Raw genomic sequence first — 22,682 nt, forward strand, 5'->3', positions numbered from 1 at the left:
GCCATGGCCATTCCCGGCATCCCCTATGAGCGACGGCTTCTCATCATGGCGGACCCTAGAGATAAGGCGCTGCAGGACTACCGCAAGAAGCTGCTGGAGCACAAGGAGATCGACGGCCGTCTAAAGGAGTGTGAGTGCACCTTTCTTTCCACATAATCTCGTCTCTGGACCCGTTTCTGCTCTGACAAAGGGAGGCCTGTGGCCGAACCCGGCAAACTAGCCCAGAGGATGGAAAGGCCTTGGTCCAGGGACAAGGCGCTTTGTCATCCGGCCCTGGGCTTGGAAAGGAGCGTCTCTTCGGGCGTGGAAATGGCTCAGTCTGGGCCAGGTGACAGAGGGAACATCTCTGGTTCTGAGATGGAAGTGGAAAAGGACTAGAGGAGGAGTAAGAAGTGGGCCAGGAATGTTTCCCAGGCTGGGGTGCAAGAATGGCAGAGCTAGTGATGTCCCGGGACCTGGAGGGGGGAAGAGGCTTGAGTCAAGGAAGCTCAAGCAAGAGATGAGACCTGAGGAGTTGGCTTGTTAGTGGAGTTGAAAACCGGACGCGGAGCTTACAAGAGGAGTCCTTTGGTCATAGTAAGCCTCCTCGTTCTTTCCTCATGTTTCATGTTGTGCTATATCAGGCACACAAGTTTCTCTTACCTCCTGAGCTAAAGGGGTGCTTAAGGTTTTTCATAGTTCACCTTCATTGAAAAGCTGGAATGGTTTACTTAAATGAAGGAAGACCGCGACCACATGGTTCTGTGGAGAACTGCACCTGTTGAGCTTATTTAGGGTAGAAGGCCAGAAAGTAATCCAGGTAGATAGGTAAAGGGATGAGGAAGAGCCTAATTCATTGTTTATCATTCGGATTTGTAGTCAATGTCTGCTAAGAATGGAATTTAAAATGTGCTTTAAACAAATATTGTCGATCAAGGAAATAAAAATGCGATGCTTTTTCTGTAACATTTTGTTTTAAACATGTCACATACTCATTACATACAGCCTTATTTTGTGGTTTGATATTGTGGATGTAAAAAGTGAAATAAACTTAAGTAAAATGAGACGTAGTGAGGTGGACTAAGATTATTCTTTAATCAAAAGTGTTCAAATTATATTATTTCAGTAAGGGAACAATTAAAAGAACTTACCAAGCAGTATGAAAAATCTGAAAATGATCTGAAGGCCCTACAAAGTGTTGGGCAGGTAGGTAATGGAGTTTGGGGTGTAGTGGGTGATGGTAATTTGCTTTGTTTTTTTAGCTGTTGGCAACAAGTAATGGTTTTTTTTTCTTTCTTAGATTGTGGGTGAAGTACTTAAGCAATTAACTGAAGAAAAATGTAAGTGGATTAGATTGTTAATTAGTAAAGAAAAAAAGAGCCAAGCACCCCCCCCCACCTTTGTAAATGCTTATTAATTTAATGACAGTAATGAAGGGGGATGGTATTGTTGTATAGACTGTTTTCTTTCAATTCTTGTCTTCTTGGAGGACAAATAAAATTGAAATGGCCACTATGTGGATATATTTAAATTTTACTTTGTTTTTCCATTTGTTCTTTCATTTTCTTCCTCTAGTCATTGTTAAAGCTACAAATGGACCAAGATATGTTGTGGGTTGTCGTCGACAGGTAATATTTTATGTTTGTATAGTGCTTTATAATTAACAAAAGCACTTTCATATAAGTTATTATGTTTAATCTTTGAGGTAAGCAGGTCAGGTGTCATGCCCATAACCCCCATGGTGATTTGTCGAGACCTAGCTAATAATTAGCAAAGCCTAAACTCAAGCCATAGTCTTTGACTCCTGGTATTCTTCATATCCAGTCTATCACATTGCCTCAGTCGGCTTTAAAACCTGTTGCCATCAATTCATTTCTAACTCATAGCGACCCTATAGGACAGAGTAGAACTGCCCTGTAGTGTTTTCAAGGCTGTAATCTTTACAGAAGCAGATTGCCACATCTTTCTCCAGCATAGCAGCTGGTGGGTTCGAACCGCTGACCTTTTGGTCAGCAGCCGAGTGCTTAACCACTGGCACCACCAGCGCTGCTTCAGTCAGTGCTACACACTTGGAAATCAAAGAATTTTAGAACTCAAAAGATCTCAGATCATTTTAATGTCTTTTTTGAAGAGGACTTAAAATTTTAGACCCTGTCAATTACCTATCTTTTACGTGTAAACATTCAGAAATGTTACTTATAGTCTGTGTTATAAGCCTAAATTGATTGTGTATCAGTTTATTCAGATTAGGATAGACAAATTATAATACCTCCATTGTTTTATTTTGCATTCATCAAAAACCAACAAACAGTGTTAAATCGTTAAATATGTGCTACCCTACTCAGTCTGTGCACTACCTTGTTCTTTAGGAAGTGTCTTTAGGCAGCACATTCTTTTAAATTCATTAGAAAAGCTTTCTCAGTATTTGTATCAGGTTCAGGTTTTAAAGCGTGGATAAGACATGGCTGTAGAATGGAATTTAACTCAGGAGGTAAATCTAGTCTTAGAATTTTGCCTACCATATAAGTGGGGTGACATTTTCTAAATCAAAATATTGGATGCATGATCTGACAGGATTTATATGCCCCTTTTAGAGTCCTTTGGATGCCACAAGTTGGCATTTCTAAGATATGGTTGTATCAGGACAACAGAATATTTGAAAACTGGAAAATGTTAGAAAAATCAGAGTATATATTCCCTAAAGATGTAAGTGTTGAAATAGCTTCATATCAATTTCTGCTTGTTTCTTTTTTTCAAGTAACTCACTTATCTAGCAATTTTGTTTTCTTTTTTTAGCTTAATCCATTTTATTAAACCTAATGTTATGCCTCCACTTCATTTTAAATGTCACTAAATCCAAAATTTGGAGTTCTTTGCAAAATCCTATGAAAAGTAGTCAGTAATTTATATGATTCTGAAATTGTATTGGCAAAATGGTTACGTTTAGTAGTTTTTAAGGATCAAAAAGTAACTATGTTTGAAAAGTAGTACCCTGAGTGTGAGATGAATCTGTTGGGTAGAGCCTATCGAATTCTAGCTAAATAAAGTACCCTGCTTAGATAAACCAATAAATTGTTTAGTATGATCCTACCTAGTATATAATGTGCTTAGTGTAGTGCCTGGCGTGTAGCGAAGGCATGAGTGGTGGCTGCTGGTTGTTTTGTTTTGTGTTTTAGCACTTTAATAAAAACTCTAAGGGGAAACAGTACATTTTCCCCTGATCTCCTATGATCAAGTAACACATATTCTTCGCCAAAGTTATAGTTTTCAAAATAAATCTAATAGGCCCATCTTTCAAGCTCCTCCCTTTCTTTCCCCTACAGTCTTCACTAAGGGATTTCTCTGTCAATCCTTTGGTATTGTTTCCCAAAGTCAGTATGCTACAGAGCCTGAATAAAAATGAGCAAAACTGTATTAAATAGTGAACCTTTGAAAATCCATTTCTTCAAAAACACAAGGTCATTGCTACCTCTAACTTCATGTGTCAATGATTTCACATTTCACACTGAGGATGCACAAAAGGGTATTCTTAAGGGGCAGATGGAAATAACTTTAAATTGTTACTTTTATAATCCCTTATATTAGCATGGAGTGTTCTCTCTGAAGGGCAAAAATTATTATTTGACTTCTAAATATTATGTTCTCGTTAAGTGTTTTTCTCTTTTTTAAGTGTTTATGTAACACCTTTTTTACACAATTAGCTTGACAAGAGTAAGCTGAAGCCAGGAACAAGAGTTGCTTTGGATATGACTACGCTAACTATCATGAGGTGCGTTTCTTAATTCTATTTCCAGAAACCCAAACTTGTTGCCTTCAAGTCAATTCTGACTTATAGCGACCCTATAGGACAGAGTAGAAATGTCCAATAGGGTTTCAAAGGCTGTAAATCTTTACAGAAACAGACGGCTACATCTTTCTCCCGTGTGCAGGTGGTAGGTTTGAACTGCCAACCTTTCAGTTAGCAGCTGAGCTGTTAACCACTGCACCTCTAGGGCGTCTTATTCTATTTAGTCTACCTGTTTTTTTCACAGAAGGAAGGTCTTATTCAAAATAGGTGCTCTTGAGATTACTAAATATATTGAATTCTTTCCCTTTTACTAATTTCTGATTACTGTAAGCACGTCTTCATAAGATCACCTATAGGTGTTTGCATAAGAGTCATTTATAATGTTTCGGTAGGCTCAGAGGAAATACATCTTTTAAAAGAAAAATACATACCTTATCATTCCAGATATTTGCCAAGAGAAGTGGATCCGTTGGTTTACAACATGTCTCATGAGGACCCTGGGAATGTTTCTTATTCTGAGATTGGAGGGCTGTCAGAACAGATCCGGGAATTAAGAGAGGTTGGTACTGTATCCTTTGTTTTCTGAAGTTACTAATTAATAAATAGTACTGGTTTTAGAATGCCCAAAGGGAGAAACTGAATGAAAATTACTCTTTGTTCAACTAGTGGTTACTGAATATTATGGATTTAACCGTCTTGTTGAGAAAAGAATAGCACTGAATTTTTAGCCCTTGACAGTTACTGGTGTTTAGTAATTTGGAAATAATATGGTATTAGAAAAAGTTTATACTCTTTTTGAAGAAAAGGAAAAGCTAATAATAATTGATATAGCCCAGTGCCCTTGATATCTGTGGTTTTGGTTATCGTAAGAGGGCCAGAACACATTTGAATAATGTGTGTGATGTAATTTTCCCTGTAATTCTCCCATTATTATTAGCTTCCCACTCTTACAGCAGAGTAGATTACCTGTGCCTTAAATATTTTATTTTGATAAAGCTGTTTGCTGCCGCTTAAGAAAAATGCTGCCTTTAGGAGTAGCTTAAGTCTTAAGCTCTTAGGAGATGAACTGAAATCAGGATTGCCTTGCTTCATAAATGGTGTCTTAGTTATCTAGTGCTACTATAACAGAAATTCCACAAATGGATGACTTTAACAAACAGATTTATTTTCTCACAGTTTAGGAGGCTAGAAGTCTGAATTTGGGTGCTGTCTCTATGGGAAGGCTTTTTCCCTCTGTCAACTCTAGGGGAAGGCCCTTGTCTCTTCAGCTTGTTTTCTGATTCCTGGGAGATCTCCATGTGGCTTGGCATCAGTCTTCCCCTATCTCTGCTTCCTAACTTGCTCGTTTAATCTCTTTTATATCTCAAAAGAGATTGACTCAAGATACACCCTACACTAATCCTGCCTTATTAACATAATAAAGACAACCCATTCCTAGATAGGATTATAACCATAGACATAGAGGTTAGGATTTACAGCACATGTTTTTGGGGGACATAATTCAATCCATAACATTCCACCCTTGGTCCCCAAAATTTTTGTCCTTGCCACATGCAAAACACATTCATCTCATCACATCATCCCAAAAGTCTTAACTCCAAGTCCAAATTCTCATCTTCCAAATTATTTCAATCAAATATGGTGAGACTTCAGGCATATTCATCCAGGGACAAAATTCCTCTTCATCTGTGAACTTGGGAAATCTGGAATACAAATTCTGTTTCCAAAGTGCAATGGTGGAACAGGCACAAGGTAGACATTTCCATTAAAAATGGGAGGAATTGGAGGGAAAGAAGGGATAACAGGCATCAAGCAAGTCCAAAACCAGGCAGAACAATTTACATTAGCTCTTAAGGCTTGAAAACAATCCTCTGTTCTTTGGAACCATCTAGGCAATGGCACTGCCCACCAGACTCTGGGTGTTGGCCATCCTGTCTGGATTCTGGGTAGAGGCCCCTCAGCCCTGGGCTTTAGCTTCGCCTTCCAGGCCCTCTGGGATGGCAACTCTGCTCCTTTACCTTTACCAAAAACCAAATCCATTGCTGTCAAGTTGATTCCGACTCATGGTGACCCTATAGGATAGAGTAGAACTGCCCCATAGGGCTTTCAAGGAGTGACTGGTAGCTTCGAACTGCCGACCTTTTGGTTAGCAGCCAAGCTGTCAGCCACTTCGCCACCAGGGCTACCCCTTGGCTTTAGGCCACCCTATTCTCCTGGTCCATGTAAGTGGCAACTCCAGCCCCTGGGCCCTGGCAGGCCCCATTCTTCTGCCCCTTGGACATGGTAGCCCTGCACCCTCAGCTTTGGGTGGCAGCCCCTCTCCCGGCACACCTTAATGGCAGCCCCACACTCCAAAACCAAGTTGGTGAAGATCCGACTCTTTGAAACCTAGGAGGCTGTGGCCCTTACCCTTTGAGATCCAAAAGACTGACCCCACCCTTCGAAACTGAGAAGGCCCTGCTTCCAGTACCCCTTCCAACAGTTCTGCTGATCTCCGAGCTGCTGCAGGGATGGTCCTTTCCTTTTCTTGGAGGACAACATATATAGCTCCTTTTGCCTGTTTTCTGCCTGTAGAATTCCAAGAGGCAAGCAGTTTTCTTTCCTTTTGTCCTGTCTCTAACTCCTTCAGCCTAAGCTGATGGATTTTCTGCTGTGGTAGTTGGTTAGGTCTATCAGTCACAGGCTTAATCTCTGTAACAAAAGATTGCTTAGCCACATGCTTGGTGAACGTTCTAAGACAGGTGTCCTTGGTTTGAATTTTCCAAATCTTTTAAGTTGTTTTCATTTTGCACAGTTCATTTTTAAGTCTGTCTCTTTCCTTTTGCATTTTACTATAAGTGGCAAGGAGAAACCACATGGCCCCTTTAAGATCTTGCTTAGAAATCTCATCAACCAAATATCCACGTTTATCAACTACAGGTTCTACCTTCCACCAAACATTTGAACATAATTCAAACAAGTTCTTTGCCACTACATAAAAAGTATCGCCCTTCCTCCATTGTCCAATCACATGTTCATTGTTTTCTTTTAAAGCCTCACCGGAAGCACATTTAACACTCATATTTCTAGCAACATTCTGTCCTAGTGCCATATGTATTCTCTAAGATGGTAGAGACATCTCTGTAGCTCTCCTCACTTCTGAGCCCTCACCAGAATTGCCTTTGACATCCATAATTCTACCAATAGTCTCTTCAAGGCAATCTAGGCTTTTATATTAGGCACCTTAAAACTCTTACAGCCAGTATCCATTACCCAAATTCCAAAATCGCCTGCACATTTTAGATATCTGTTAGAGTAGCACCCCACTCTTCCAGTACCAAATTCTGTATTAATTATCTAGTGCTGCTATAACAGAAATATCACAAATGGGTGGCTTTAACAAACAAATTTATTTTCTTACAGTTTAGGGGGCTAGAAGTCCAAATTTAGGGCACCAGCTCTAGGGGAAGGCCCTTTCTCTCTGTTGGGTCTGAGAGAAGGTCCATGTCTCTTCAGGTTTTTTCCTGGTTCTGTGGAGATATCCATGTGGCTTGGCATCAGCCTCCTCGCCCCCATCTCTGCTCCCTAACTTGCTTGTTTAATCTCTTTTGTATCTTAAAGAATATTACAGTATTCTATTGATATTCATCCTTATTTAGACTGGAAATATTTAGTAATTAATGGGGATAGCTGAACATGTTACATCATCTGATTTAAGCCCTAAGCTAATCGTTCTCATATTTCAGTCCTTAATTTTTCTGGGACTCTTATTTAAAATACACATTCCTAGGCCCTCAGAATGGTTTTGATGAAGTAGATTGGGAATAGGGCACAAGAATTAACATTTAAACACGTATTCCAGGTGATTATGAAAATAAATTGTTCTTTGACCATACTTGAGGAAGCACTGGCCTAAGTTTAAATAAAGGTCTATTTTTCTCACCTTGTATTTAATAAAGGACAAGAAAGGAAGAAAAAGTGCTTCATGGAACTTTGAAAATTTGCCTTTTACACTGATTGGCTGCATTAGCCATAAGAGCAGAAAGATTCTGAACACCCCCTCTCCCGAGTACCCTTTTCCATATGCAACACTTCAGAATATTGATTTCTTACACTTTGGCTTGTCCTAATCACATCTTACAGGCACAACTATTAAATAGAAGTTTATCTCTCAAGTTTCTAGTACTGTAAATCATTTCAAAAGTTGGGCTGTCACACCCTTAGTATTTCCATTCTCCAGTTTTCTTTGCTTGAATCAATTTTAGTAGGACATTGAGATCAGAACATATTGTCCTTTTAAGGCTGCTATGGTAAAATGCCAACATAAGAAAATTTTATATAGTTTTTCTTTTAGTGGCAGTTGACTTCCCAAATCCATTCTCATATTCATAATTATTTGGTGTTATATTCTAAAATGCAAAAGAGTATAGATCTTTGATGTAGTTTTTTTAATGTAACTGATTTTTTTGCAGTTTTAATTTTTTCATTGAATTGTACTTTACATCCACTAAAATGAACAGATTTTAAGTGTATAATTCAAATGCGTTTTGACAAAATATACAGCTATGTATCCACTACACTACCCCAGGCAATTGTGTGGTTTGTTAAAATAACCATTATTTATTTTTTTTTTAAATTAACTTAAAAGAAATAACACCTGAAGAAAAGCTTGTAATATATGTTGTTGTAGGTAACGTGGAATCCCAAAACTATTATGAATCATAATGTGTGTACTTAACTATGTGTATATTTTTTTTAAAAAAATACGTCAAAATCTTTGCTAACTTTAAGAAGCATGCAACTTCTTTTTTAGGTAATAGAACTACCTCTTACAAACCCAGAATTGTTCCAGCGTGTAGGAATAATACCTCCAAAAGGCTGTTTGTTATATGGACCACCAGGTTGGTATTGAACTATTTCTGCCCCACCAATAAATGAATGAATTAAAGAATAAAAAAAATAAGGGGGAAATTTAATGTGGGATTTTCAACCTCCATTCCATTCAAAGTTGGGGTGGGCTAGGAGATGTGTATCTTCTGTTCCTTCAGGCACGCTTAGTCCTTTCTTGCCTCGTAGTATGTATATTTTAACATGTCATGGGATTCTAGTGCAGCAGTCCTCAAAGTGGTTCACAGATCTCTGGGGATCCCTTACAGCCTTAAGGTCAAAACTACTTTCATAATACTAAGTTATTTGCATTTTTCACTATCTTGACATCTGCACTAATGGTGCAGAAGCAATGTGGGTAAAAATGCTGGTGCTATAGCATGAATCAGTTACAAATGGTACTAGTAGTCATTGTATTCTTGACTGCCACACACTTGCAGTGTAGAACAAATGGCTTGTTTCACTTTAAAACATCCATGGTGAAGCAGTAAAAATTATTAATTTTATTAAATGTTGATTAATGTCTTGTATTCAGTTTGATAAAGTGGAAAAAACACATAAGTACTTCTGCTGCATACTGAAGTAGGATAATTGTCTCTAGGAAAAGCACTTGTGCAGTTATTTGAGTTGCCAGGTGAATTAGCTGCTTTTCATGGAATACCATGTTTACCTGAAAGGGCAATTTGCGGACAAACCATGGTCGTTCATACTTGATTATTGGGCAACGATTTTTTTAAAAAATTTAAAAAGTGAGCTAATCATGTTAAAGAAAACAATTGACATCATCTTTTGCTAGTGATAAAATTTGAGCTTTTAAACAAAAATTTGGTATTTTAAAAGCATGTATCTGGTACTTTGAGCTTGTAGCTTGCTAAGACTTTAATACTTAAAGACTTTCTGATGACATGGGTAATATTATCATCAAATATGACTTTTTAATATTGTATAATATGTGAAGATTTGCATAACTTAATTTTCAAATAACCAGTGCTTGATGTTACAAAATTATGCATTGATAAAAGATTATTCAGTGTGCAGAGTAGACCAATGGACTGTAATGTAACAGTAGTTTACAATATCCATGTTGTAAGCTTTGGTATATTTCTAAAAAGTTCTGTATTCAGTGAGATTAAAATAAAATCACAGGGAATATTTTGAATAAAAATTTAAATTTTAATATTGAGAGCTTTAGTGCTTTGGAATTTTAATTGAAAATCCTTTTTAGAACTTAGCATCCAAAGGATTACAATTCTAAAAAGGCTTTCGAAAATTTGTTTTTACTTTCTATCTAATTAGGACTTCTTTTGTCATTCCTAGGTACAGGAAAAACACTCTTGGCACGAGCTGTTGCTAGCCAGCTGGACTGCAATTTCTTAAAGGTAAAGGGAAGATTCCTTTTGTATTATTGAAATTAATTTTTTTTAATTGCCTTATGTTTACCTTATTGTTTTTCCTTTAATTAGGTTGTATCTAGTTCTATTGTAGACAAGTACATTGGTGAAAGTGCTCGTTTGATCAGAGAAATGTTTAATTATGCCAGAGACCATCAACCATGCATCATTTTTATGGATGAAATAGATGCTATTGGTAAGAATAATATCTTTTAAAATTTATTTTAAACTTATCTTGAAAGGATTAGGAAATTTTTAAAAAATCTGAAGGAACTTCTCCTCACTTCTAATTGCAATTTGTATAGAGTATATAGCACAACAAATTACATGATACTTTAAAAACATTTTTAGAACAGTTTATTCAATTTTAATAAATAACCTTTACCATTGACAAAATGAAAAACTTTATACCAAAGTCAATTCTAACTCTGTCAGTATAATCTTACTGTTTAATTTTCACCTTAATGTTTTTAACCCCAGACACTATCATATTCTGTTGTCTTAAATGATGATAATGGAGGAAAAGAGAAATGCATATAAATTTCCAAATCTTATTATTTTAGGTGGTCGTCGTTTTTCTGAGGGTACTTCAGCTGATAGAGAGATTCAGAGAACCTTAATGGAGGTAATATTTGGTAGAAGGGGTTTATAAAGAAATCAATATTTATTAAATGAAGAACTGAACATTCCATATTTGAAGGCCAAAATGTGTTCAGCACTTTAAATAAAGAACGTATTTAATTGTGGCATTTGAAAATATGGAATGGACATATTTCTGTACCGCAATCGCTAGTAAGAAAAGGAGTACTAGAAAATAATAGCGGTAAATACAAAATTCTAGTTAATGTACATCTGTACTAGTTAATGTTTTTTTGAGCAGATCAGCCATTCAGATATTTAAATTGTAGATTGAACTTTTATATTGTGAATGTACATCTTGAAGCTAGTTATAGTAAGACATATTATAAATAACAAACATTAAAAGCCTTGGCGATAATTGAGTTATATATGAGGCTGCTCCAAAAACCACTCTTTTCTCTCTTCATTGCTGAGATTGAGAGGCAACGAAATACCTAGCAGTTCTGATAATTGAGGAAGTAAGATGGATGATGGAATGGTGGTGGTGGTGTTAGCTACTATCTGGGTGGCCGGCAACTCCATGCACAACAGAATGAAACACTGTCCTGTTCTGCAGCAGGCCTATGATTCGTTGCAGATTGTGATCCATAGTGTTTACATTGGCTAATTTTTGGAAGTAGATTTCCAAGTCTTTCTTCCTAGTCTTAGTTTGGAAGCTCTGCTGAACTTGTTCAGCATAGCAACATGCAAGCCTCCACTGACAGACACACGTGGCACGTTGGCTGGGAATTTAACCCTGGTGGCATAGTAGTTAAAAGCTACGGCTGCTAACCAGAAACGCAGCCGTACGAATCCACCAGCCACTCCTTGGAAACCCTATAGGGCAGTTCTGCTCTGTTCTGTAGAGTAGCTATGAGTCAGAAATGACTCAACAGCCATGGGTTTTCTCCTACATGGAAGGCAAGAATTCTACCACTGAACCACCAGTGCCTCACAGTGGGATGGTAGAATGTACATAAAGCCTTTAACCACTTTCCTTTTCCTCAGTCCAAATTCTATGTAAGAGATTGGCAAAATCCCAAATATATTTTCCCTCTTCTGCATATAGAAACTAGAAAGCATTGGTGATGCAATGACTTCTCTCTTGAGGCATTTTTTTCATTAGGGTTATTTGAAAATTAAATTGATGTTCTTGGAAAACATAGTATATTAAAATTAGTTATAATAGAGTCTCTTAGAAATCTTAATTTGAGGTATTCTAAAACAACGCCAACTGCTAGTTTTATTCATGTAACTGGTCACATACTGTTAGGCTAGCTGTATTTTAAAGAATTTGTTGAGTACAGGTATGTTTTCAACATTTATTAAGAGAACTTTGGGAATGGAAGGAAATATATTTGGTGTCTCAGTATTTCTATGTGGAGTAGATTTATTTGAAAAAAGATACAGTGTATTATCAGATTTGTAGAAAAATCTTTGTATGCAGTTATCCTAATGTAAACTTTGTGTCTGGCATACCACAAGTACTTCATATACTGGACTTTATTAGTTAATTTTTATTTAAAAAAAAATTACATGAGAAGAATTTGAACATTAGAAATCAGATCCATATAGTTTAGTTCATAGATGGAGGCTTTTGGATATATTAATGCTATCCTGTAGAGTCGCTATCAGTCGGAACCAACTGGATGGCACTTATCAACACAACATTGCTATCTGATAGCTATAGAAAGGTACATGGTAGAATAACCTATCTTGGTATTTTAAGGATTAAAATTATATTCTTTTACATAAGAAAAAATGTCAATGGCTATTCTGAAGGTCACATTTCTGTAGACAGTACGTTTCATAGCATTAGGCATATAAAAGTTGTTCATTGTATATTTTTTAATGCTTGGAATATTTTGTAAAGTGTATCTCTTATTTATAAATATTTTCTTAGTTACTGAATCAAATGGATGGATTTGATACTCTGCATAGAGTTAAAATGATCATGGCTACAAACAGACCAGATACACTGGATCCTGCTTTGCTGCGTCCAGGAAGACTAGATAGGAAAATACGTAAGTTAACCCTTTGGTGACCAAAGTATTTTCTGCTTTGAATTTTTTGTTGATAGCATGTGTTTTCATTAATGGAAGCATGCTGAATCATTGAGTGTGTCTGAATTTTTGGTAGGTAGTATGGATTTTTTTCTTCTTGCCCCCCTCCCCCCACAAGCCTACCCTAAATGTTTAGTGATATATATGAAGTACCACTAATTATGGCCACGAGTCCCCACCAGAGTCTGTTGGTACATATGTATAACAAATAAAAATTGTCCAATTTTCTGTTTTTCCTACTAAAATTCAGTCACCTCATACAATACCCTGTAAAAACAGTAATTTGTGACACATGCCTGTTTCTTTGGTTTCAAACAGTCATAGAGGCCCCTGCGTTGCAGCAGCACACACTTAACAATAGTGCAACAGCTTCCCAATAAACCCCGGAGGCTGAAAAAGTTCATGGTTACTCTATGTACCACCGGGCACAAGAGGGTTAAGGTTCTTTACCTGCTGTCCATCTCACTTTTTCTATGTCCTTTTCTAAAAACAAACAAACAAAAAAACCTGATTACCAAATCATTTCTTATTTTCAGACATTGATTTACCAAATGAACAAGCAAGATTAGATATATTGAAAATCCATGCAGGTCCCATTACAAAGCATGGTGAAATAGGTAAGGTAATAACTTATTTTATATGTATTTATGTTTGGTAAATGAAGTAAAGTGCTATTGGATATTACTGATGGTCTCCTAAATTTGGTTTTAAATTCAGCAAATATTTATTGAATATCTACTCTACATTAGGAACTATTCTAAGTACTTGGGATATAGTGATGAACAAAACAGGTAAATCCGTGTCTCTATAGAACTTACATACTTGATGGGAAAGACAAGTAAAGTAAGTAAAATATATAGTTTATTAGATGGTGTTAAGTGGAGAAAAATAAAGCAAGAAAAGGGGGTTAGGTAACTCCAGGAGTGGGCATGGTGTTTGTATTTTTAAATAGGAGCAAGAGGGGCACAGGGAAAGCCTTATCAAGTAGGGGATACCTGAAAAGGGTAAAGGAACTAAACATGGATATCCAGGGGGTGGGGGGTGGGGAGTGGGTTTTTTCATGTAGAGGGAGCAGCAAGTAAGAAGACTCTGAGGCAGGAGCATGCCTGGTACATTGAAGGAGCAACACAGAGACCAGAGCATCTATGGCAGAGTAAATGGGACAGTGATAGCAGGTGAAATCATAGAGGTAATGCGGAACCAGATTGTGTAGAGCCTTATAGAGGCCATGGGGTAGGGGCTTTGGCTTTTACTTTTAGTGAGATGGGTGCCATTCGAAGATTTTGAACAGAGGAATGAAATAATCTCACTTTTGTTATTATTAACTTTGATTATAAAAAATGACAAACACATAAAAGTAGAGAAAAGAGTATAATGAGCCTCCAAACAATTGGGAAAGTGGAGTTGCCATCAACTAAAATGGGGGAGGATTAGGTTTTAAGGGGAAGATAAGGAATTTGGTTCTGGATATACAGTGAAAGCGGAAACTTGATGTCACTGCCTTGTTTTTACAAGTCTCACAAGTTTTCCACCTTTGACAGGGTGCAGTCTTACTACTTTTCTGTCGTTCATTTTAGTGGAAAATATTTGAATTTTCTTCTCTGACAAGTTTCTGCCATACACAGGTTCTGGCTTTCACGGGTTTTAGTGTATTAAATTTGAGATGCCAATGAGATATCTAAATAAAGATGTTGACTAGTGATCCTCTTTATATCTGAAGTTCATTGGGACGGTCTATGCTGGAGATATAAATGTGGATGTTATTAGCAGAAAAATGGTTTTCCAAGTCTTAAATTAGATGAAATTTTCCAAAGAGGTGGATGTGAATAGAGGAGAGGTTCAGAGACTGAGGCTAGATAATTTTGTGTGTGTGTGTGTGTGTGCTTTAGGTGAAAGTTTACAGCTCAAGTTAATTTGTCATAGAAAAATTTATACACATGTTGTTACGTGACACTGGTTACAATCCCTATAATGTGACAGGACACTCCCCCCTCCACCCTGGGTTTCCCGTGTCCATTCAGCCAGTTCCTGTCCCTTTCTGCCTTCTCATACTGCCTCCAGACAGGAGCCGCCTATTTAGTCTCATGTATCTGAACTAAGAAGCGCACTCTTCACAAGTATTATTTTATGTATTATAGACCAGTCTAATCTTTGTCTGAGGAGTTGGCTTCTGAAATGGTTTTAGTTCTGGGATAACAGAGTGTCTGGGGGCCATGTCTTTGAGGGTTTCTCTAGTCTCAGACCATTAAGTCTGGTCTTTTTACATGAATTTGAGTTCTGCACCATACGTTTCTTCTGCTCTGTCAGGGCGGTCACTGGTGATAGCCAGGCACCATCTAGTTCTTTTGGTCTCAGGCTGAAGGAGTGCCTGGTTTATGTGGCTCTTTCTGTCTCTTGGGCTAATATTTTCCTTGTGTCTTTGGTGTTATTCTTTCTCCTTGGCTCCAGGTGGTTTGGGACCAATTGATACATCTTAGATGGCTGCTTACAAGCTTTTAAGACCCCAGACGCCACTCACCAAAATGAGATGCAGAACATTTTCTTAATAAACTTTGTTATGCCAGTTGACCTAGATATCCCCCTAAACCATGAGCCTAGATAATTTTGACATTAGAAACTTAAGGTGAACCATCAAAGGAGACTGAGAAGGTGGTCACAGAGCTAGGAGTAAAACAAGGAGCTGGTGGTATATTGGAAGATAAATGAAGAAATTAGTTTAAGAAGGGATGAATCTCCTGTCAAATGCTGACAATAGGTCAGATAAGAGGTCTGAGAGTAGACCTTTGGATTTAGCTATGTGGAGATTGTTGGTAACCTTGTCAACAGTAATTTCTTTGGAGTGATGACTATGAGAGCCTATTTCAAGTGATTTTCAGAGAATGGGAGGAGAGGCATTGAGTTTAGACTTTTATGTGAAGAAATTATGCTGCAAAGGGGAGCAGAGAAGAAATAGGGCTATAGCTGGAGGAGAAATGGAGACGAGAATTTGGGGGAGTTTTCCTTAAGGTGGAAGAATTTACAACATTTGTGTGTTTGAAGGAGCTCTGGTGGCACAGTGGTTAAAGTGCTTGGCTGCTAACCGAAAGCTCAGCAGTTCGAACCCACCAGCTGCTCCGTGGCAGAAAGATACTATGATCTGCTTCTGTAAAGATTTACAGCCTTGGAAACCTTGTGGGGCAGTTCTACTCTGTCCTGTAATGTCACATCAACTTGAGGGCACTGGGTTCAGTGTGGGGGTGTGGGGGCAAACTGTGTGCACGCGCTGCTAGGAATGATAGATACATGGGAGAGAGAGAGAAATTGATAATGCACTTTCCTTGAGGAGAGGTTGGCCTGGCCTATGAGCATAGACTTTTCATTTATGAAAATAGAAGGGAAGGCAGGAAATATGGGTACTGATTATGACAGGTTTGCAGATATGGCAGGAACTTGTCTCTAAATTTTCTTCTGGTTGCTTCTACTTTTCTCAGTGAAATAGGAAGTAAGTTGAGTAAAGACAGGGAAATAGTGTTAGAAATTTGAGTACATAGAGGAAGGTATAAACTAATTATATATGAAAATGAAGACTGGACTAGAATAGGGACTGGCAAACTGTGGCTTGTGGGCCAAATTCTACCTGCCTTCTGATTTTATAAATAAAGTTTGTTGGGACACAGCTACACCCATTTATTTATGTATCATTTATGGCTGTTTTCCTACTACAATAGCAGAGTTGAGTAGTTTTGACAGTTCTATGGCCACAAAGCCTAAAATATTTATTATCTGGTCCTTTATAGAAAAAGTTTGTTAGGAGAATCTAGTAAAATTGCCAGACAACTTTAAAAGTCCTTTGGAAGTTAATGATCTAAAATAGTTAAAAATTTTTAAACAACAGTTACAAATAGTTGATTATTGTCTTTCGCTACCTTTCTCGTTGTTCTTGTGAGAGAGTTTTGAGTTGGAGAGACAGATGAACCAAGGGTGTCAATTTATAGGTTTCTTCCATAAATATTGAGCTCTTGCTAAACACCAGATACTGTGCTATACTGGAAGATCCTGGCTCTGGAGAAGCTTACAATGACCTTGAACCTGATTGAAGACTAATTAATGAATATCTGGTGATTTTAAATAGAGATTGATAAAACACCCTAGATTGCCTGATAAAGGGTGTCTTCATCAGAGTTATTCACATTGTAATAGCCTGTATCATTGTTCTCTCTTATTTCTCTTCCTAAAAAACAAATAAACAGAAAGTTGCTGTTGAGTCAATTTTGGCTTATGGTGACCCAATGTGTGTCAGAATAGAACTGCACTCCATAGAGTTTTCATGGCTGTGACCTTTTGCAAACAGATTGCCAGGCCTTTCTTCTGAGGCACCTGTGGGTGGGTTCAAACCCCCAACCTTTTTGGTTAGTGGCTGAGCTCTTAACTGTTTGTGCCACCCACGGACTCCTTTTCTCTCCCCCTATCTGGTATCGAATCCGTGGCTGCTATGTCAAACTGACAGCTTTTCAATTCATGTCTGTCATTATATATACGTAGCTATTGCTATTACCATAGATCTGGTACTTAATCACTTAAAATTTGCCCAGGAAAGCTTAGCCAAGGCCTGCTCTAGCATTTAAAAGTTCCATATGATAAAATTGCGTCTGATGGCTATTTTTGGTATATTTTATATTTGTTTCTGTGATTAAAGTAAATCCCATTGTGGTTACAAATGGTTTTGAATATTCTAGTGTTATCAAGTTAAAGATTTGGTTATAGTTTTTATAAGAGTCATTGCTTGACAAGTATCTGAAGTTCACGCATGCACAGCGTTATAAATCACCGCATAGAAACAGGCTAAGATGCTTTTAGATCTTGATGACATTTCCTGGCTTTAAAGTTTCAGAAATGTGTCTGTTTCTGCTTAATGCTGGTTTACTTAACAGAATTACAGTTTTTGGTGTTAATCTCGTGGGTATTAACAGGAATGATGCCTAACTGATCAAATTCAAACGGGCTGTTCGGTTTAAATTTTCTGTGGGTATAAATCAAGAAGTCTTATCTTTTTCTAATTTCCAGTATTTTTTCCTAAACAGATTATGAAGCAATTGTGAAGCTTTCAGATGGCTTTAATGGAGCAGACCTGAGAAATGTTTGCACTGAAGCAGGTAAGGGTTTAAAGTTCTACTAGTATTGATTTTGATTTTTTTAATTTGCTAAAAATGTGTTTTAGTTTGGGTGTGCCCAAAAGCAGAGCCTGAGTCTTGCAAGGATTTGGGTTCATATTTATTTATTTATTAAAATTTATTCCAGGAAGCAGGAGAGAGAGAACAGGGAAATGAGGTAGAAAAAGGAAAAGCTAATAAAAGAGTATGCTGTTGAGGTGGCTGCTGTAGGCAAGGGGAGATTGATTCTGAGGAGGCCTCTGAGAAACATACAGAATGCCTTCTCGAATTATCCACCTGAAAGATGGGAGACTAGAGCATTTATTTACCAGCTGTCATCCCCCATTGGATGAGATTTGTCCTCGGGGACATTAACTCCTTTGCAACTCAGGATAGCTTGGGACAGAATGTGGAGAGACATGCAAATGTTAGGACACTGGCCCCTTAAGGTAAATCTGAGGTTGTACAGTACTGTCTACCACACCATGGCTTAAATCAGAAGGGGCTGGCACCAGAGCTACAGTCACGCGTCACTTAATGCCTATGATATGTTCTGTGAGGTAGGGCGTTAATGTGATTTGGACGTTGTGCGAACACCGTGTTATATACAGACAGTCCCCGAACATCCAACTTATGTACATCCTGTGGTTATTAACCACCCAAAGCCTATAAGCCCCCTCCCAAAAATAAACCAACCCATTGTCCTTAAGTCAGTTCCAATTCATAGCAACCCTATAGGACAGAGTACAACTGCCCCCTAGGGTTTCCCAAGGCATAAATCTTTACAGAAGCAGACTTCCACATTTTCCTCCCACAGAATGGCTGGTGGGTTTGAAGTGCAGATCTTGTGGTTAGCAACCAGGCACTTAATCACTGTGCCACCAGGGCTCCTCTGTAAAGCCTGTATGGACAGCATAGATAGATGTATACGTGATCGGATGTTACCCAACTGGATGTTACATGGCACGACTCTATCTGCTGAAAAATGGATAACATGTTTTCTGATATTAATCTGTGAACAGTAAGCTTTGAAAGATTGATTTATGGATTCTTTGTTCCATTAACTTCTGTGATATGTAGTAATGTTTTAATATAATTCTGTTTTATTTTTATTTTTTGTTTGTTGTAATTTACATAAAGTTTACATTTCATGTTAGTCTCCCATACAAAAATTTATGCGTACATTGTTATGTGACCCTAATTGCTCTCCCCTTACTATGACAGCACACTTCTTTCCACCCCTGATTCCCCATGTCCATTCAGCCGACTCCTAACCCTCTCTGCCTTCTCATCTCACCTCCGGATGGAAGCTGCCCATTTAGTCTCTTGTATCTACTTGAGCTAAGATGCACACTCCTCACAACTATCATTTTATGTCCCACAGTCCAGTCCAATCCTTGTCTGAAGAGTTGGCCTCGAAAATTATTTTAGTTCTGGGCTGATAGAGAATCCAGGGGCCATGGTTTCCGGGGTTCTGCAGTATCAGTCAGACCATTAATTCTAGTCTTCTTACTAGAATTTGTGTTCTGCATCCCACCTTTCTTCTGTTCCATCAGGGACTCTGTTGTGTTCCCTGTCAGGGCAGTCATTGGTGGTAGCTGGGCAGCATCTAGTTCTTCTGGTCTCAGGCTGATGAGGTCTCTGGTTTATGTGGTGAATATGATTCTTTATCTGGATTGTGTGATCCTATTTTTATTTCTGGTGCCAAGTTGCTTTAAAACCCTACACGGAGTTATTTACTCTTTGTCTTCCAACAGAATCTTATAATTGAAAGAATAAATTTCTACAGTAGTTTTTATCGTTACTGACTTTCATAGGTTGAGGGTGAACTATTAAGTATTACAATATGTGATTTCCTTTTGTTTTCATATCACCTTTAGATTTATTTTAACATTTCTAATAAACAGTGTTTAAAGAGGCTGCTCAGGCATAGCGTCTCAGTAGGAGTATTCTAGTGGGTATACTGTGGTTCAGTATCTCGTTCAAAGATCTTCAGTTCTAGAAACTATCTGTACAAATCAGTGTAAATCATGCTCACTGAGACTTACTAATAAGCAAAAATATTAAAAGGCAAACTTTTGATACTCGATCTACTTGGAGTGACTTAGGTATTCTCTCTCCAAAATCTACCCTGGACCAAATTACTGTCAAAAGATTGCTTTTCAAAATTGGAATCCAAACAGAAGCAGTGCCATGATCTTGAAGGCAGATGCCATCAAATTATGATATTCTTTTTTAACTTGTTAGGTTTTCTTTCACTTAGACTTCAAGTAGATAGATCATTGCCTTTTTTTGTCAACATATCTTTCCATAAGGTAAAATACACTTGATTCAATTATAGTTGTCTTTTTTTTTTTTCCATTCAAGTCTTTTCAGATTAGAATGTATATCTTTTGCAGATTCACTTATTCTTTAAAAATTTATTTGGGTGAAAGGAAGGACAACACACAGTACAGGGGAAGTCAGCACATCTGGACCAAAGCAAAAGCAAAGAAGTTTCCTAAACACATCCAAACACTTTGAGGGACAGAACAGCTGGGGCTGGGGCTGGGGCTGGGGCCGAGGGACCATAGTTTTGGGAGATATCTAGGTCAATTGGCATAACACAGTTTATAAAGAAAATGTTCTACATCCCATTTTGGTGAGTAGTATCTGGGGTCTTAAAAGCTTGCGAGCAGCCGCCTAAGATAATGTGTATTGGTCCCATCCCACTTGGAGCAAAGGAGAATGAACAAAACCAAAGACACAAAGAAAATATTAGCCGGAAGGACTGAAGGACCAAATGAACCAGAGACTCCACCAGCCTGAGACGAGAAGAACTAGATGGTGCCCGGCTACCACCAATGACCGCCCTGACAGGGAAAACAACAGAGAGTCCACGACAAAGCAGGAGAAAAATGTAGAACAGAATTCAGATTCACACAAGAAAGACCAGACTCAATGATCTAACAGAGACTGGAGGAACCTCTGAAGATATGGCCCCTGGATGCTCTGTTTATCCAGAACTGAAATCATTCCCGAAGCCCACTTTTCAGATAAAGATTGGACAGGCCTATAAAACAAAAAATAATACACGTGAGGCGCAGACTTCTTTTTTTTTTTTTTTTTAATTCTACTTTAGGTGAAGGTTTACAGAACAAATATTTTCTCACTAAACAGTCAAGTCAGTACACTTATTGTTCTATAACATTGGTTAACAACCCCACGACATGTCAGCATGCTCTCTTCTTGGCCTTGGAGGACCCTTTTTTGTTGTTTTTTTTTTTTTTTTGGTGAAAATATACATAACCAAAGATACACCATTTCAAAAATTTCTACGTGTACAATTCAGTTATGTTGATTACGTTCCACCAGTTGTGCTGCTATTCTCACTTTAGATAAAGGTTTACAGAACAGAATAGTTTCTCATTAAACAGTTAATACATATATTGCCCTATGACAATGGTTAAGAACCCCACTACGTGTCAACACTGTCCTTACTCAACTCTGGGTTCCCTATCACCAGCTTTCCTTTCCCCTTCTGCCTTCTAGTCCTTGTCCCTTAAATGCTGTGCCTCATTAGTCCCATTTTGTTTTATGGGGCTGTCCAATTCCCGGCTGAACGGTGAACCTCGGGAGTGACTTCACCACTGAGCTAAAAGTGTGTCTGGGGGCCATAATCTCAGGGTTTCTCCAGTCTCTTTCAGGCTAGTTAATCTGGTCTTTTTTTGTGTTAGAATTTTGTCCTACATCCTTCTCCAGCTCTGTCCAGAACCCTCTGTCATGATCCTAGTCAGAGCAGTCAGTGGTGGTAGCCAGGTACCATCTAGCTGTACTGGACTGAGTCTGATGGAGGCGTTGGTAGCTGTGGTCCATTAATCCTTTGGACTAATCTTTTCCTTGTATCCTGTTCTCTTCATTCTCCCTTGCTCCCGAAGAGGTGAGACCAGTGGAGTATCTTAGGTGGCTGCTCACAGGCTTTTAAGACTCCAAACGCTACTCACCAACGTAGAATGTAGAACATTGTCTTTATAAACTGTGGTATGCCAGTTGAACTAGGTGTTCCCCGAGACCTTGGTTCCCACAGCCCTCCGCCCAGCAAATTCGGTCCCTCAGTGAGTTTGGACTTGTCTGTGGAACTTCCATGACGTTTTCTTGTACAAGTCGTGCTAGCTTCCCCAGTTTGTGTAATGTCTCACCCTTCACCAAAGTTACCACTTACCTACTGTCTATTTAGTATTGCCCCCCCACCCCTCCCATCCTTTGTAACCAACAAAGATTGTTACTTTTTGTGTGTAAACTTTTTCATGAGTTTTTACAATAGAGGTCTCATACAATATTTGTCCTTTTGTGATTGACTTGATTTTACTCAGCATAATGTCCTCTAGTTTCATCCATGTTATGAGATACTTCACAGATTCATCATTGTTCTTTATCGTTGCATAATACTCCATTGTGTGTATGTATCATAGTTTGTTTATACATTCATCTGTTGATGGGCATCTAAGTTGTTTCCATCTTTTTGCTATTGTGAACAATGCTGCCATGAACATGGGTGTGCATATGTCTGTTCGTGTGACGACTCTTAATTTCTCTAGGATATATTCCTAGGAGTGGGATTGCTGGATCATATGGAATGTCTATTTCTAGCTTTCTAAGGAAGTGCCATATCATTTTCCAAAATGGTTTTATCATTTTGCATTCCCACCAGCAGTGCATAAGAGTTCCAGTCTATAACGAGGTACAGGAGTCCAGTGACAAGGGCCAGAAAGCAGAAGGGGACAAGGAAGCTGGTGATAGGGAACCCAAGGTTGAGTAAGGATATTGTTGATGTGTTGTGAGATTGTTAACCATTGTCATAGGGCAACAT

At 38.2% G+C, this 22,682-nt stretch overlaps 1 protein-coding gene across 1 annotated transcript in view; it reads left to right on the forward strand.

Moving 5' to 3' along the window:
• The window catches only part of PSMC6 (proteasome 26S subunit, ATPase 6), a 27,978-nt gene continuing 5,296 nt past the window's right edge, over nucleotides 1–22,682 (forward strand). Inside the window, exons 1-13 of the mRNA XM_004370868.2 lie at nucleotides 1–130; nucleotides 1,106–1,185; nucleotides 1,280–1,319; nucleotides 1,555–1,607; nucleotides 3,681–3,748; nucleotides 4,211–4,325; nucleotides 8,559–8,646; nucleotides 9,950–10,011; nucleotides 10,096–10,219; nucleotides 10,587–10,648; nucleotides 12,545–12,665; nucleotides 13,241–13,321; nucleotides 17,765–17,836. Of these exons, the coding sequence (XP_004370925.1) occupies nucleotides 4–130; nucleotides 1,106–1,185; nucleotides 1,280–1,319; nucleotides 1,555–1,607; nucleotides 3,681–3,748; nucleotides 4,211–4,325; nucleotides 8,559–8,646; nucleotides 9,950–10,011; nucleotides 10,096–10,219; nucleotides 10,587–10,648; nucleotides 12,545–12,665; nucleotides 13,241–13,321; nucleotides 17,765–17,836 (1,093 nt within the window). The 5' untranslated portion in view covers nucleotides 1–3. The remainder of the gene's footprint in view (nucleotides 131–1,105; nucleotides 1,186–1,279; nucleotides 1,320–1,554; nucleotides 1,608–3,680; nucleotides 3,749–4,210; nucleotides 4,326–8,558; nucleotides 8,647–9,949; nucleotides 10,012–10,095; nucleotides 10,220–10,586; nucleotides 10,649–12,544; nucleotides 12,666–13,240; nucleotides 13,322–17,764; nucleotides 17,837–22,682) is intronic.

This window comes from Trichechus manatus, unplaced genomic scaffold (genome assembly GCF_000243295.1).
Source record: "Trichechus manatus latirostris isolate Lorelei unplaced genomic scaffold, TriManLat1.0 scaffold00010, whole genome shotgun sequence".
Taxonomy (NCBI): domain Eukaryota; kingdom Metazoa; phylum Chordata; class Mammalia; order Sirenia; family Trichechidae; genus Trichechus; species Trichechus manatus.